The sequence below is a fragment of the Mirounga leonina genome, unplaced genomic scaffold (genome assembly GCF_011800145.1).
Source record: "Mirounga leonina isolate KUSES-001 unplaced genomic scaffold, KU_Mleo_1.0 Mir_94, whole genome shotgun sequence".
NCBI classification, from domain to species: Eukaryota; Metazoa; Chordata; class Mammalia; order Carnivora; family Phocidae; genus Mirounga; species Mirounga leonina.
Genome location: NW_023270855.1, coordinates 48,717,262 through 48,733,208, shown reverse-complemented (window position 1 = coordinate 48,733,208; position 15,947 = coordinate 48,717,262). Strand labels below are relative to the sequence as shown.

General features: G+C 40.4%; 1 protein-coding gene across 1 annotated transcript; it reads left to right on the top strand.

Annotated features, from left to right (window-relative positions):
* The first annotated feature begins 11,719 nt into the window (after window positions 1–11,719).
* LOC118005921 (adhesion G protein-coupled receptor E2-like) lies at window positions 11,720–12,105 on the top strand. Its single transcript, XM_034998317.1, has 2 exons — window positions 11,720–11,848; window positions 11,933–12,105. Exons 1-2 carry the CDS (start codon window positions 11,771–11,773, stop codon window positions 12,077–12,079), a joined length of 225 nt encoding a protein of 74 aa, XP_034854208.1. The 5' UTR covers window positions 11,720–11,770; the 3' UTR covers window positions 12,080–12,105.
* Window positions 12,106–15,947: the final 3,842 nt, after the last annotated feature.

Here is a 15,947-nt window from a genome sequence, read left to right as displayed (position 1 = left end):
TAACCAAACTGTGGAAAGAGCCAAGATGTCCATCGACAGATGAATAGATAAAGAAGAGGTGGTATATATATATACAGTGGAATATTATGCAGCCATCAAAAAGAATGAGATCTTGCCATTTGCAACAACGTGGATGGAACTGGAGGCTATTATGTTGAGCGAAATAAGTCAAACAGAGAAAGACATGTAGCATATGACCTCACTGATATGAGGAATTCCTAATCGCAGGAACCAAACAGGGTTGCTGGAGTGGGGGGTGGGGTGGGAGGGATGGGGTGACTGGGTAATAGACACTGGGAAGGGTATGTGCTCTGGTAAGCGCTGTGAATTGTGCAAGACTGTTGAATTTCAGATCTGTACCTCTGAAACAAATAATGCAATATATGTTAAGAAAAAAAAGAAGAAGAAGAAGGTAGCGGGAGGGGAAGAATGAAGGGGGGGAAATCAGAGGGGGAGACGAACCATGAGAGACGATGGACTCTGAAAAACAAACTGAGGGTTCTAGAGGGGAGGGGGGTGGGAAGATGGGTTAGTCTGGTGAAGGGTATTGAGGAGGGCACATTCTGCATGAAGCACTGGGTGTTATGCGCAAACAATGAATCATGGAACACTACATCTAAAACTAATGATGTAATGTATGGGGATTAACATAAGAATAAAAAAATTAAAAAAAAAAGTGGGTTCCCCTTTCTCCACAACCACTCCAACATTTGTTGTTTCTTTCCTTGTCCATTTTTGCCTTTCTAACTGGTGTAAGGTGGTATCTCAGTGTGGTTTTGAATTGGATTTCCCTGATGGCTAATTATGATGAACATTTCTTTATGTGTCTATCAGCTATTTGTATTTCTTCTTTGGAGAAGTGTCTGTTCATGTCTTCTGCCATTTATTGACCTTGATTATTTGTTTTTTGTGTGTTGAGTTTGAGAAGTTCTTTATAGATCTTGGATACCAGCCCTTTGTCTGTAGTGTCATTTGCAAATATCTTCTCCCATTCTGTGGGTTTCCTCTTTGTTTTGTTGACTGTTGCCTTTGCTGTGCAGAAGCTTTTTATCTTGATGAAGTCCCAAAAGTTCATTTTTGCTTTTGTTTCACTAGCGTTTGGAGATATATCTTGAAATAGGTTGCTGTGGCCGATGTCAGAGAGGTTACTGCCTATGTTCTCCTCTAGGATTTGGATGGATTCCTGTATCACATTGAGGTCTTTCATCCACTTTGAGTTTATCTTTGTGAATGGTGTTAGAGAATGGTCGAGTTTCATTCTTCTGCATGTGGCTGTCCAATTTTCCCGGCACCATTTATTGAAGAGACTGTCTTTTTTCCATTGCATGTTTTTTCCTGCTCTGTCAAAGATTATTTGACCATAGAGTTGAGGGTCCATATCTGGGTTATCAATTCTGTTCCATTGGTCTGTATGTCTGTTTTTGTGCCAGTACCATGCTGTCTTGGTGATCACAGCTTTGTAATATAGCTTGAGATTGGGCAACGTGATGCCCCCAGCTTTGTTTTTCTTTTTAAACATCTCCTTGGCGATTTGGGGTCTTTTCTGATTCCATACAAATTTTAGGATTGTTTGTCCCAGCACTTTGAAAAATGTCATTGGAATTTTGATCGGGATGGCATTGAAGGTATAGATTGCTCTGGGTAGCATAGACATTTTAACAATGTTTATTCTTTCGATCCATGAGCATGGAATATTTTTCCATCTTTTTGTGTCTTCTTCAATTTCTTTCATGAGTGTTTTGTAGTTCCTAGAGTGTAGATCCTTTACCTCTTTGGTTAGGTTTATTCCGAGGTATCTTATGGTTTTTGGTGCTACTGTACATGGAATCGTTTCTTTAATTTCTCTTTCTACAGTTGCGTTGTTAGTATAGAAGAAAGCAACAGATTTCTGTGCATTGATTTTGTATCCTGCCACATTACTGAATTGCTGGATGAGTTCTAGTAATTTGGGGGTGGAGTCTTTTGGGTTTTCCACATAAAGTATCATGTCGTCTGCAAAAAGAGAGAGTTTGACTTCTTCTTTGCCAATTTGAATACCTTTTATTTCTTTTTGTTGTCTGATTGCTGTTGCTAGGACTTCTAGTACTATGTTGAACAACAGTGGTGAGAGTGGGCACCCTCAATGTGTTCCTGATCTTAAGGGAAAGGCTTTCAGCTTTTCCCCATTGAGGATGATACTTGCTGTGGGTTTTTCATAGATGGATTTTATGAACTTGAGGAATGTTCCCTCTATCCGTATACTCTGGAGAGTTTTAATCAGGAAAGGATGTTGTATTTTGTCAAATGCTTTTCTGCATCAATTGAGAGGACCATATGGTTCTTCTCCCTCCTCTTATTAATGTGTTCTAGCACATTGATTGATTTGCAAATGTTGAACCACACTTGCATCCCCGGTTTAAATCCCAGTTGGTCATGGTGGATGATCCTTTTAATGTATTGTTGGATCCTCTTAGCTAGGATTTTGTGGGGGATTTTGGAATCCATATACATCAGGGATATCAGTCTGAAATTCTCCTTTTTGATGGGGTCTTTGCCTGGTTTGGGGATTAAGGTAATGCTGGCCTCATAGAATGAGTTTGGAAGTTTTCCTTCTGTTTCTATTTTTTGAAAGAGCTTCAGTAGAATAGGTATTATTTCTTCTTTGAATGTTTGGTAGAATTCCCCAGGGAATCCATCAGGCCCTGGACTCTTTTTTTTTGGGAGGTTTTTGATCACTGCTTCAATCTCGTTACTGGTTATTGGCCTATCCCGGTTGTCAATTTCTTCCTGTTTCAATCTTGGCGGCTTATAGGTTTCCAGAAAGGCCTCCATTTCATCCAGATTGCTCAGTTTATTGGCATATAGTTGTTGATAATAATTTCTAATAATTGTTTCTATTTCCTTGGTGTTGGTCGTGATCTTTCCCCTTTCATTCATAATTTTATTAATTTGGGTCCTTTCTCTCTTCTTTTGGGTAAGTCTGGCCAGTGGTTTATCGATCTTATTAATTCTTTCAAAGCACCAACTTCTAGTTTCATTGATCTGATCTACTGTGTTTCTGGTTTCTAATTCATTGATTTCTGCTCTAATTTTAATTATTTGTCTTCTAATGCATGGCTTAGGTGTAGTTTGTTGCTTTTTCTCTAGTTCTTTAATGTGTAGAGTTAGTTGGTGAATTCGGGATTTTTCTATTTTTTTTTGAGTGAGGCTTGGATGGCTATGTATCTCCCCCTTAGGACCACCTTTGCAGTATCCCATAGGTTTCGGATCGTTGCGTTTTCGTTCTCATTGATTTCCATGAATTAAGTTCTTCTTTGATTTCTTTGTTGACCCAAACATTCTTGAGCAGAGTGGTCTTTAGCTTCCAAGTGTTTGAATTTCTGCCAAATTTTTTCTTGTGATTGAGTTCCAGTTTTAGAGCATTGTGGTCTGAGAATATGCAGGGAATAATCTCAATCTTTTGGTATCAGTTGAGACCTGATTTGTGACCCAGTATGTGGTCTATTCTGGAGAAAGTTCCATGTGCGCTCGAGAAGAATGAGTATTCTCTTGTTTTAGGGTGGAATGTTCTGTAAATATCTATGAGGTCCATCTGGTCCAATGTATCATTCAAAGCTCTTGTTTCCTTGTTGATTTTCTGCTTAGATGATCTGTCCATTGCTGAGAGTGGAGTATTGAGGTCTCCTACAATTAACGTATTGTTATCAATATGACTCTTTATTTTGGTTAACAGTTGGCTTATTTAGATGGCTGCTCCCATGTTAGGGGCATAGATATTTCCAATTGTTAGATCTTCCTGTTGGATAGACCCTTTAAGAATGATATAGTGTCCTTCTGTGTCTCTTATTACAGACTTTAGTTTAAAATCTAATTTGTCTGATATAAGAATTGCTACCCCAGGTTTCTTTTGAGATCCGTTGGCATGGAAGATGGATCTCCAAGCCTTCACTTTCAGTCTGGATGTATCTTTAGGTTCAAAATGAGTCTCTTGTGGACAGCATATAGATGGGTCCTGTCTTTTTATCCAATCTGCAACCCTGTTCTGTTTTATGGGAGAGTTAAGGCCATTCACGTTGAGAGTGATTATTGAAAGATATGAATTATTTGTCATCATGTTGCCTGTGAAGACCTTGTTGCTATTGATTGTCCCTGTAAATTTCTGTTGTAGATCACTCTTGGGGTCTTTCTCCTTTTATAGAACCCCCCTTAATATTTCTTGCAGGTCCAGCTTAGTGGTCACATATTCTTTCAGGTTCTGCCAGTCGTGGAAGCTCTGTATCTCTCCATCCATTCTAATTGAAAGCCTTGCCAGATAAAGTATTCTTGGCTGCATGTTCTTCTCATTTAGTACCCTGAATATGTCTTGCCAGGCCTTTCTGGCTTGCCAGGTCTCTGTGGATAGGTGTGACGTTATTCTGATGTTCCTCCCTCTGTACGTAAGGAATTTCTTCCTCCTAACTGCCCTTAAGATGGTTTCCTTGGTTCTAAGATTTGCAAGTTTTACTATTACATGCCAGGGTGTTGGCCTGTTTTCCTTGATCTTGGGAGGGGTCCTCTCTGCCTCTAGGACTCGAATGTTTGTTTCATTCCCCAGATTAGGGAAGTTCTCAACTACAATTTGCTCAAATATATCTTCTAGGCCTCTCTCTCCACTCCCTCTGGGATTCCAATGTTTCTGACATTGGAACGCCTCATCGTGTCACTTATTTCTCTGATTGTATTTTCATGGATTCTGAGTTGTTTTTCCCTGGCCTCCTCTTTTCCCTTTTTATCTGTTATATTGTCTTCCAGGTCGCTTATTCTCTCTTCTGTCTCAGTTACCCTAGCTGTTAGATTATCTAGATTGGATTGGATCTCATTGATAGCATTTTTAAGTTCTGCCAATTCCCCTTTTGTTTCTGCCCTTAGAGACTCTATGTTGCCATTAATTGATTTCTCCATTCTAGCCATTGTCTTCACAATTGCTAGCCTGAATTACATCTCTGACATCTTGGTTATATCTGCATCCATTTGTAAATCTGCAGCATAAGTCATAATCTCTGAGTCTTTTCTATTTTGGGGGCTCCTCCTCCTAGTCATTCTGTTGATAGGTGTTTGAGGGAATATATAGAGTCCAAATTATTGACCAGAACCCAAGCAAGATGCACCTGTTTTCTTCGGATCTTAGGGTTGCTGGCCTCTTGTTTTCCCAGCCTTTCTTCTGTGGGAGGGGCCTGCCACACTGTTACTCAGGCAGCCCTGTTTGGGCGGAGTTGCCCTGAACCCCTGTGGTGGGGGATGGGCTCAGTGAGAATCAGTCTTTGGGGCTTTTGTTCTCTGGTGCCTTTCCCTCACGGATTTCCATGTCTCTTCTGCGAGTCAGAGCAGAAGAGACCGTTTCCAACCCTCTGCCTCAGAGCAGAGAGACCGTAGTCTGTTCTTCAGTGAGCCCTCCAGTCCACACTGTCTCCATTTCTGTCCATGCTGATATAAACTGCAGCATCCTGGATTGTGCGCCCCTCCGCAGTGCTCCCAGTCCTGCCTCCAGGTTGGGGCACGTCTCTGCCCTTTGTGCTTCTAAAACCACCAGCCGCTCCCAGTTCATGTGCGTGGGACTCCACCTCTTCAGTTTCCGTCCCGGGGGCTGCAGTTCGCATGCGCGTGACCCCGCAGCTCTGGGTTTCCCTCCTGGGGACTTCCCTAAAGTCTTTTTCCCGACGCTACTGGTCTCCGAGTCTGTACCCCGTCCGCAGCACGCGAGGCTGTCACTTACCAGCGGTGTAGGATCCCCACGTCCAGGCACCCTCCCGCTGCCGTTTATCCTCCCATATCTGCCCCGGGGAATCAGGGATCCCCACTTTGTACCTCAAAACCAACCACCTGCGATATTCTGTTTGTAGAGATCCAGATCTTCTTACATTTCAGGCTGGTTTCCTGGGTGCTCAGAGTGGTCTGGTAGATATCCAGCTCAATTCCGGTGACCAGCTGAAATAGGGTCCCCTACTCCTCCACCATCTTTCCCCCCTCTTGTGGATATATTATTTTTTTTACTTTTACTAGTTCCAATCTGTTATTGAGCCCCTCTGGTGAATTTTTCATATCAGTTATTGTACTTTTTAACTCTAGAATTTCTATTTGGTTCCATACATAATAGCTATTTCTTTATCCATATCCATATCCAACAACACTGTTTTTGTATTTTCTTTTAGTTTTTTAGAAATGCTTTAGTGTTTTTAATATATTTATAATATCTGATTAAGACTTTATCAACAAAGTTTGAAATCTGTGGTTCCTTAGAGATGTCTTCTTTTGACTGATTTTTCCCCCTTTGTATGTTTCACATTTTCCTGTTTCTTTGGATATATCATACATTTTTGGTTAAAACTCAATATTTTAGATTATATATTGTAACACCTCTGTTATCATATTCCTCCACCATCCAAGATATGTTGTTGTTTCTGGTTTGTGGTGTTTTTGTTTGTTTGTTTAGTGACTTTCTTGAACTAATTCTGTAAATTGGTCATTCCTTGCAGTGTATGACCCTTGTAGGGTTTTGGTCACAACTGTGTCCGTTTTAATAGCCACCCGATGTTTGTTCAGAAGATTTCCTTAATGCTTTGCCTATTTTCTTTTCCATTCACCTGTCTATGGACATCAGGCTCTTTCCATATTTTTGCTATTATTGACATTGCTGCTTTAAACATTGGGGCGCATCCCCATGCCTTTTTTGAGTGAGGCATTATCCTTGTGCATCCTTACATTTACAGGAATATTTCAGAGGTTTTCAAAATTTCTTATGGTGCTTTGGTACTCCAGTATTTCCTTTTAAATTGCTGGATAAGTTGTTGTTGATCCACCCTGAAATCATAGGCCTAGATAGCTGGTGATATGACAGTAGTTTGTTATTGTATTGGTAATGCCCTAGAGTAGGCTCTCCTCTTCCCCATGAGTTCTCAATCAAATCAACTAGCCACCAAATTTAGAGAATAAAGGAGTTAGGAACTACAGAGTTAGAAAAAAAGTATTGGTTGTGTTCTGGGGATGATGATGATGCTTTTAATGGAGCTCCAAAAATAGATCTCTTCATTGTCTTCAGTGCTCTCCACTTTTGGCTGCTACACCACTAAGCTCCATGTTAAACCATCCCAGACTCCTTTCTCCCCAGTCTTCGTAAGGTTCAGTAGTTTCTCTTGGATAGACTATTTTCAATTTGTTCTGCAGTTTTGGGTAATTGCCAGAGTTTTGAAATGGTTGGTTTTCATTGTTCTGTGTGTATTTTTGTTGTTTTAGAAGGAGAGCAAGTTCACCAAGGTCCTTACTTCTCCAGGAAGTCAGTTCCCAGAACGTGCACTCCTAAGCACATGCTGCTAACGCTTATGTTCACCTACATCAACCAAGCTCTTTCCAGGTGTCTTTCTTGGACACTTCAGTTCTTGCTTACATTCTTCTTAATCTATGCTTCAGTTGTCCTGAAATGGCCTTCCACACACTTCCACATTCTGAAATGCCCTGCTCATTCTCTATTTTATCCTAATGTAGAATCAAAAGTGAATTCTATCACCATGTATCAGTAAAACCTTCAGCCATAGACCTAAGCTCTCTGTGCATCAGTTACCAATTTGTGATCATAAGAGAACCTTTGATTTGTGCTGTTGTTAAAGTTAAATCAAATAACTTAAAAACAAAAGACAAATAACTGAATTTAAAAATGGACAGTATAGGGACACCTGGCTGTCTTAGTTGGAAAAGCATGTGACTCTTGATCTCAGGGTCATGAGTTCAAGCCCCATGTGGAGTATAGAGATTACTTAAATAAATATAAAACTGAAAAAATGGACAAAATATTTTAATAGACACTTCTTTAAAGAAGATATGTAAATGACCAATAAGTACATGAAAACATGCTCAACAACCTTAGTCATTAAGAAAACGTGTCAAAACCCACAAATGAGATATTATTTAATACCCATTAGTTGAAATGGTTAAAAAAGACAGGTAATAAAAAGTGCTTGGAAGGATGTGGAAAATTTGGAACACTCATACATTGCTGGTTGGGATGTAAAATGGTGCAACCAATTTGGAACATGGTTTGACAGTTTTTCACAAGATTCAATATACAGCTACCACATGCTAGGTATATACCCCAAACAAATGGAAACGTACGTTCACAGAGAAACTTGTATATGAATGCTCATAGCAGCATTATTCAAAACTGGAAACAACTAAATGTCCATCAATTGATGAATGGATAAACAAAACGTGACATATCTATCCAGCAGAATATTATTTAGCCATGGCTAGTTGAATATAATAAAAAATAAGACTAAGGAATATTAATCATCCATAAAAATGTGCTGCAATGTGGATGAGCTTTGAAAGCATGATGCTAAATGAAAGAATCCAGTCATGAAAGGCCACATATCGCATGATACCACTTATGTAAAATGTTCAGAATAGGCAAATCCATCGAGTGAGAGAGCAGAGTAATAGTGCCCTGGGGGGAGGGTGGGGAGTGGAGTGTGTGGAGGTGGGAATACGTGACTGCTAATGTAAATGAAGTTTCTCTTGGAGGAGTTGAAAATGTCCAAAAGTTAGATGTTGGTGCTGGTTGCACAACTCTGTGAATATTCTAAAGACCACCGAACTGTATGGTTTAAATGGGTGAATTTTATGGTCTGTAAAATATATCTAAATAAAGCCATGAAAAATTGAACATGGTAAAAAAAATAAAATACAGATAAAGGGCTAAGACCCCCCCCCCCCCCAATAAAACTAAGTTGATGGCTTTGGCAGCCAATGGAAAAAAATTCAATTGAACAGTGCAAGAAAGGCCCTTAAAACCATGTTAGGTTCACAGGACTCTCAAAGTCTGTTAACATGTTTGTGGGCTTCTCCTTTGCTTCAACACTGTTTATCTCAGTAACATCATTCACTGTTAATATCTCAGCTAAAAATATAGTTTCCTTAGAGAGTCTTCCTTACCCATCCTAATCCCTGAGACTCCAAACTAAGCATTGACATCCAATCATACATCTCATAGCCTCACATTTTTGTTTTATTGTTACAGTATGTCTAACTGTGTGTCTTATACTCCATGTTAGATTTATGGGTTTTAAGACCATGTTTACTTTCTTTTTTATTGTATCTTCAGAGCCAACCACAGAGCCTGTCACAAAAGATTTGCATCGACATGGATGGAACTGGAGGGGATTATGCTAAGTGAAATAAGCAGGCAGAGAAAGACAATTATCATATAGTTTCACTCATATGTGGAACATAAGGAATAGAGTGGAGGACCATAGGGGAAGGGAGGGAAAACTGAATGGGAAGAAATCAGAGACGGAGACAAACCATGAGAGACTTGACTCTGGAAAACAAATGGGGTCACAGAAAGGAGGGGGTTGGGGAATGGGGTAACCAGGTAATGAGTATTAAGGAGGGCATGGTTGGGATGAGCACTGGGTGTTATAAGCAACTAATGAATTGTTTAACACTACATCAAAAACTTATGATGTGCTATATGCTGGCTAACTGAACACAATAAAAAAAAAGTCACTCAATATTTGTTGATGAATAAATGAATGAATTTATATAATAGTTTTATATTCCTAAGGACTAATGCATTTTTTATTCTCTCTCTTGCTCAGCTGCTGGATCCACCCAGGCAAGAGATTTATATGGAGCTTCCTTGGGCCAGTGTGTGCCATCTTCTCTGTGAGTAATGATGTCATTACTAGGTATATACACCAAACAAATGGTTTACAAACAAATCAAAACTGATTATATTACTAGGTATATACCCCAAACAAATGGAAACACACGTTCACACAGAAACTTGTATATGAATGCTCATAGCAGCATTATTCAAAGCTGGAAACAACTAAATGTCCATCAATTGATGAATGGATAAACAAAACGTGACATATCTAGCCAGCAGAATATTATTTAGCATTTAAGCATCCTTAATGCTCTCACTCGATGGATTTGCTTATTCTGAACATTTTACATAAGTGGTATCATGCGATATGTGGCCTTTCATGACTGGATTCTTTCATTTAGCATCATGCTTTCAAAGCTCATCCACATTGCAGCACATTTTTATGGATGATTAATATTCCTTAGTCTTATATTTTATTATATTCAACTAGCCATGGCTAAATAATATTCTGCTGGATAGATATGTCACGTTTTGTTTATCCACTCATCAATTGATGGACATTTAGTTGTTTCTAGTTTTGAAACTGCTAAATAATATTGTTTAGCATTTAAGCATCCTTAATGCTTAGCTGGGGGTCATTAGAAAAGCAAAACTTTAAGGGTGGTGACAGGGGCAGGCATGTCCCTGGATTGTCACGGCATTGTATGGTTTTCTAAGACTGCTCCTAAAACTACAAACTCTAACACTGTTGCTTAATATGGAAACGACTTAAATGTGGAATTGATGTTGGACAGGCTAGGATACAGATCACAGATTGAAATTTTATTGAATAAACCTTCTGTGGTTTCTTGAAGGTCAATTTACCTTTTGTTCTGATGAGCCTCTGGATTTTGAAAAGTAAACTGTCTTCCCTCAACAGTGATGTATCCACTCTCCAGAATAAAAGATAAGATTGAGAAGAGAGTGACAACCCCACAAACATGTGGGTGGTCCTAAGGACAAAGCCATGTGCCTCAGCAGTCCCTGATGCTTCTTCTTGAGGTCTGCTAAAGGGACCTAGAGCAGAGAGATGCAGCTATCCTTCTATGGCAGCTGGCTCAGATTCAGTAGTGTGCTTCTGACACCCTGGCCAAAATATTATGTCTATTCTTTTTTTTTTTTCTTCAGACAGAGAGAGAGTGTGGGAGAGGGGAGGGCAGAGGGAGAAGGAGGGAGAGAATCTTAAGCAGACTCCATGCTCAGTGTGGAGCCCAACATGAGGCTCAGTCCTATGACACTGAGATCATGACCTGAGCTGAAATCAAGACTCAGATGCTTAACTGACTGAGTCACCCAGATGCCCCTGTTCTATTTATAACCTCATTTTGTAACTCCGTCAGCAACAGAAAGAATTGGCATTGGTTAATAAACATTCTTTGGACTTTTGCCAGCAATCCTATGACAAATGTGCAGAGAACATTTATGTTCCCATGAAGCACTTAGAAAAACCTGTGATTGCTCTCACAACCCAACCTACACTTGCACACTCCATACTCAGTTCAGGCTTCTTCTGACCCCTCTTCCATTCCTCTCTGTGGAGAAAATCATAGTCAATGTCAAATCTTCTGGGAGGCTTGGGCAGTCCTTTGCTCCAGCAACCTTTGTGCAAATTTAATGCTATTTCTTCTATGTTCCTATTATTATCCTCTCCAAATGAAAATAGAAATCTTGTCCTTGTTATTTTTAATGCCCAGGTCCCAGCTCAGAGACTGATGCAAAATGCCTCCTCTGTAGTGTTGGATGAATGAAATTCAGGATCACCATGGAGCGTCATAAATTTTTGAAACTTACATTATGAAGTATCCCTATCTTCCTCAATCCGAATCAAAACTCCACCCAGGTCCCTCGTGGCATTTTTTTTCCTCTAGGGAATCATAGACGGTAAATATCAAAGCAGATCACAAGTCAGTATGAGAACTCATCACCAACAGGGAAAGAAAGGAGAATCCATAGGGTAGAGAAGAGAATGGTTGTCATTGTGTTGCCCCGGGTACATCATGAGCCACCTTTCTCGTCCAACCCAGGATGCTGACATTTAAAACCACAGCTCAGCTCCTCATCCTGGGCTGCACCTGGTGCCTGGGCATCCTGCAGGTGGGTCCAGCTGCCCATGTCATGGCTTACCTCTTCACCATCATCAACAGCCTGCAGGGCTTCTTCATCTTCTTGGTGTACTGCCTCCTCAGCCAGCAGGTACCACTGCCCAGCTCCCACCCAGCAGTCTTCCTATCCTCACTCCTCTCAGTGAGCTGATCCAGAGCGTATTTGCCTCTGCAGGTCCGGGAGCAATATGGGAAATGGTTCAAAGGGATCAGGAAAACAAGAGCTAAGTCTGAGAAATACACACTGTCCAGCAAGGCCATGTCTGATACCTCCAAACCCAGCACTGTAAGATCAGGCATTGCTCCCAGAGTGCTTTACTAAGTGATCTGCTTGAGTACCATATGCTTATCACAATGAACACCTTTAGAGAGCAGCAGATGATGCCCTAGGGTGGCTCACACTTGGTTTGCTTTTTGACTCTTTACCTGTTAGTTTAATGTTAATAATTTAGCTGTTAATTAATTATTAACTTTTGGACTCCTCTATGAAGATGGTGCTTCCACCTGCTCTTTGGATCCCATCATTCATGCCTTCTCAATTATCTTTAACTATTAGCAATGGCCTTTAAAAAAAAAAAAGGTTTGTTTAAGAATATATTTTGCTCCTTAGGAAACCGTGTTCATCTTAACTCTTACACATCAACACTCATGAAACTAAGTAAACAAGAATCAGTGATCTGAAGCAGTGATGCACATTCAACTCAGGCCACATTATCCTATCCTTTTTCTCTACACCCACCTATATCTCACAATTACTGAGCAGCAAGTCCCAGAAAGGCAATCATGGGGGAGGCTGATGTTCATATTTATAAATTAAACAGAAGAGTTAGCTGGCACTTTGGACTTTCTCATAAGAATGCCTGATATTTTCAGCACTCTCTACTCACTGCAAAACCAGGAAGGAAAAGCAGTAATGGCATGGTAAAATTCATGGGGATGGTTATTCAGAACCAAACTTACTGGTTTAGATTGAACCAAGTTCTTTGCCTATGGTTTCTTTCCTCTTCCATTTTCTGTTAAAGACTCCCCTGAGTCTCCCTTCCCATCTAAAGGAACCTACTCTGCTGCCAGGAAGTCCTCCTGCATGATCTTCTTCACCCAACCCCCACTGGAACTGTTTCTGCCACTGAATCTTCTGTGTTCTTCCCCTTTCTCAGCAAATGTGCTTACCACTTATTTCACAGAGATAAATGGAGTCATCATGATGACACCTTGTGAACTCTATGCATTTGGCCATACCAACCAAATATCAGCATGCATCCTGTCCACATTTCCGGATCACGGATGCAGTTTCTGTGTTTCTCTAGGAAGAGTGCTTCCATCTGCTCTTCGGATCCCATCCTTCACACCTTATCAATTATCTTTAAATTATTGTTCACACATTCTCCTCTCTCTCCCCTTCCCTCTGGCATCATCTCAACAGTATTTCTCCCATAGTCATGGAAATATGTTTGGTTCTCTTCTATCTTAAAAACATGTACTGCCTGCCCCCCCTTTACCTACCAGCCAAGAGTTGACTTCTCTGTCTCCATTTCCTTGCCTTAAACTTACTCCTTCCCTCAACCCTTCCAAATATGGCTTCTTTCCCCCATCATGCCACCGTAACAAACATCTCTTAGACATACAATGATCTCCATGTCCCTAAAAGTTTTCTCAGCAACTTGTGACACTATTCATTCTTTCTCATGAAATACTCCATCCTCATCTGGTCTAGATCCTACTTACACACGCTTCTATGTCATTCTTCCATTCTTTCTAGCTTTTCTGTCTTTGTTTCCTTTATAGCTCCATCCAATGGATCAGTTCCAGAACAACTTCAGTCCTCATTAAATTCTTTCCTCCTGGACAATAGCATCTATTCTTTAGATTAGTTACCACTAGATACAAATGACGGCCATGTATATTTTTCTAGTTCTGATCTCTGAGATCTAGACAAGTATTTCCAGCTTCTTATTTCTCATATCTTGAAGACACCTTTAGCTCAGTCTTCCAGTAGAAGCCTTGTAATATTTACCCCAATTAAATCCTTTCCCATGATGTCTTTCTCTCTCTGGATGGCACTACATCCATCCTGTGGCACAAGTTTGGGCAATAAAAGTTACTCTCAAGAATGATTTTATTTCCCACCACAGCCTATCCATTATACAATCCTTGTTTTACCTTCTCAATATGTTCCCAGTATGTCCTGCTGGCTCAATCTTCATCACTCCTCCTTAGCAGGCTGCCATCTTTGCTTGGCTGAACAACTGCAGTATACCCCTTGTCACCTTTCCGTGTATCCTTTACACACAAGTTGGAGGGATCTTTTCAAAACACACAAAAAATCATGTCACTACTTTGTTAAACTCCTTACATTTAGGATCAAACCCCAAATCCATAAATCAATGAGTATTTGCTTGGGTTGTCTCCTGCTTTCCTCTCAAGCTTCATCTACCATAAACTCGCCATTATTCTGGCCACATTAGATTTCTTTCAATATTTTTTAAAGATTTGTTTATTTATTTGACAGAGAGAGGGAGAGAGAGTACTAGCAGCGGGAGTGGCAGGCTGAGGGAGAAGCAGGCTTCCTGCTAAGCAGGGAGCCTGATGCGGGACTCAGTCCCAGAACCCTGGTATAATGACCCAAGCCAAAGGCAGATGCCCAATCAACTGAGCCACCCAGGTGCCCTTCTTTTAATTTTTTAAATTCACTGTGCCTCTTTGGAGCAAAGGCTTTGCACATATTCCCTCTCCTTGAAACACTCTCTTGTTTTCCTTGACACAAAACTATGTAGGTCTTCAGATCTCAGTTCATGTGTCCATTCCTCAAAGAAGCCCTCTCTTCCTGCTTATATTAGGTCAGATTCTCTTGTTTTTCACTCTGATAGCCCCTGTACCTTTCCTGCAGAGCACTTGTCAGAGTCATTTACTCTTGGTTTTCACTGTTTGATTAGTGTCTGTCTTCCCTCTGGGTGTCAGCTCAACAGGCACCATGTTGGTTTTTCCCTCTAATGTATCCCCAGAATTTCACTCAGGGCCAGGCACATAGAAATCAGTGCTCAATACATAATTGCTGCATGACTGATTAAATTAAATGAACAAAGTGCTGTTGCAGAAGGTGCAGGAACTGTCGTGCTCACCAATCTCTTTCCAACTTTCCAAGTGGTCAGTAATTATCTAGTGAGCAAATAAGTGAATGAATAAATGAATGAATGAATGAATTGCCTGACCATGAGGGGAGTAAAACAGCTGAATAAACTACTGATTAGTTTAGGATGCCCCTTTCTCTTATGAATTTCAAGATAATTCTCTTCCCTGTGGTCTTATTACTGACCATCATGTCATCTTATTAAGACCCATATAGTTCCTGATGATCTAAGAGCATAATGTAGAACTTAGTTCTCAGACTGAAACAAGCCTGGAATGAAATACCAGCTCTCTCAAGTGATTGATATGTGAACTTGGTCAAATTGCTAAAAATTTTAAATCATCCATTGCTGCCGTCCTCTCTCCCCTACACATGAGAGAGTTTTCGTAGATTCACTCAATCAGTACTAATTATTTGCTTCCATGTGTAGGTTTTGGATGGCTCATGCATTGGTGGGAGGGGGCTGAACATCTTCCACACACATTGTAGATGTTGATTCAGCCAAGGAGGGGAATATAACCAAGCAGGAGCTAATGCAGCATCCCTCAGTACAACTGATGCCATCACACAAGCAGAGGGATCAGGACATACATCTTGAAACAGGTCTTTTTTTTTTTTTTCAGTAGCACATTTCATTGCTCTTATCTTCTGTAACTTGGGGGTTAGGAAATGTAGGGAGATGGGACTTCTGGGGAAGACCAGGGTCTCACCTAATGTAATCTGATATGGCCTTTTTTATTTTATTTTTTTTATTATGTTATGTTAATCACCATACATTACATCATTAGTTTTTGATGTAGTGTTCCATGATTCATTGTTTGCGTAAAACACCCAGTACTCCATTCAGTACGTGCCCTCTTTAATACCTATCACCAGGCTAATCCACCCCCCACACACCTCCCCTCTATAACCCTCAGTTTGTTTCTCAGAGTCCATAGTCTCTTGTGGTTCATTTCCCCCTCCGATTTCCGCCCCCTTCATTTTTCCCTTCCTGCTCTCTTCTTCCATCTCCTTCTTCTTTCTTTCTTCTTTCTTCTTTCTTCTTTCTTCTTTCTTCTTTCTT

Excerpts from the sequence above, each read along its gene's own strand:
- LOC118005921 (XM_034998317.1), top strand. The coding sequence starts at position 11,771 with ATGGCTTACCTCTTCACCATCATCAACAGCCTGCAGGGCTTCTTCATC. Across the intron at positions 11,849-11,932 it reads ACTGCCTCCTCAGCCAGCAG|GTCCGGGAGCAATATGGGAA; the intron begins GTACCACTGCCC and ends TTGCCTCTGCAG.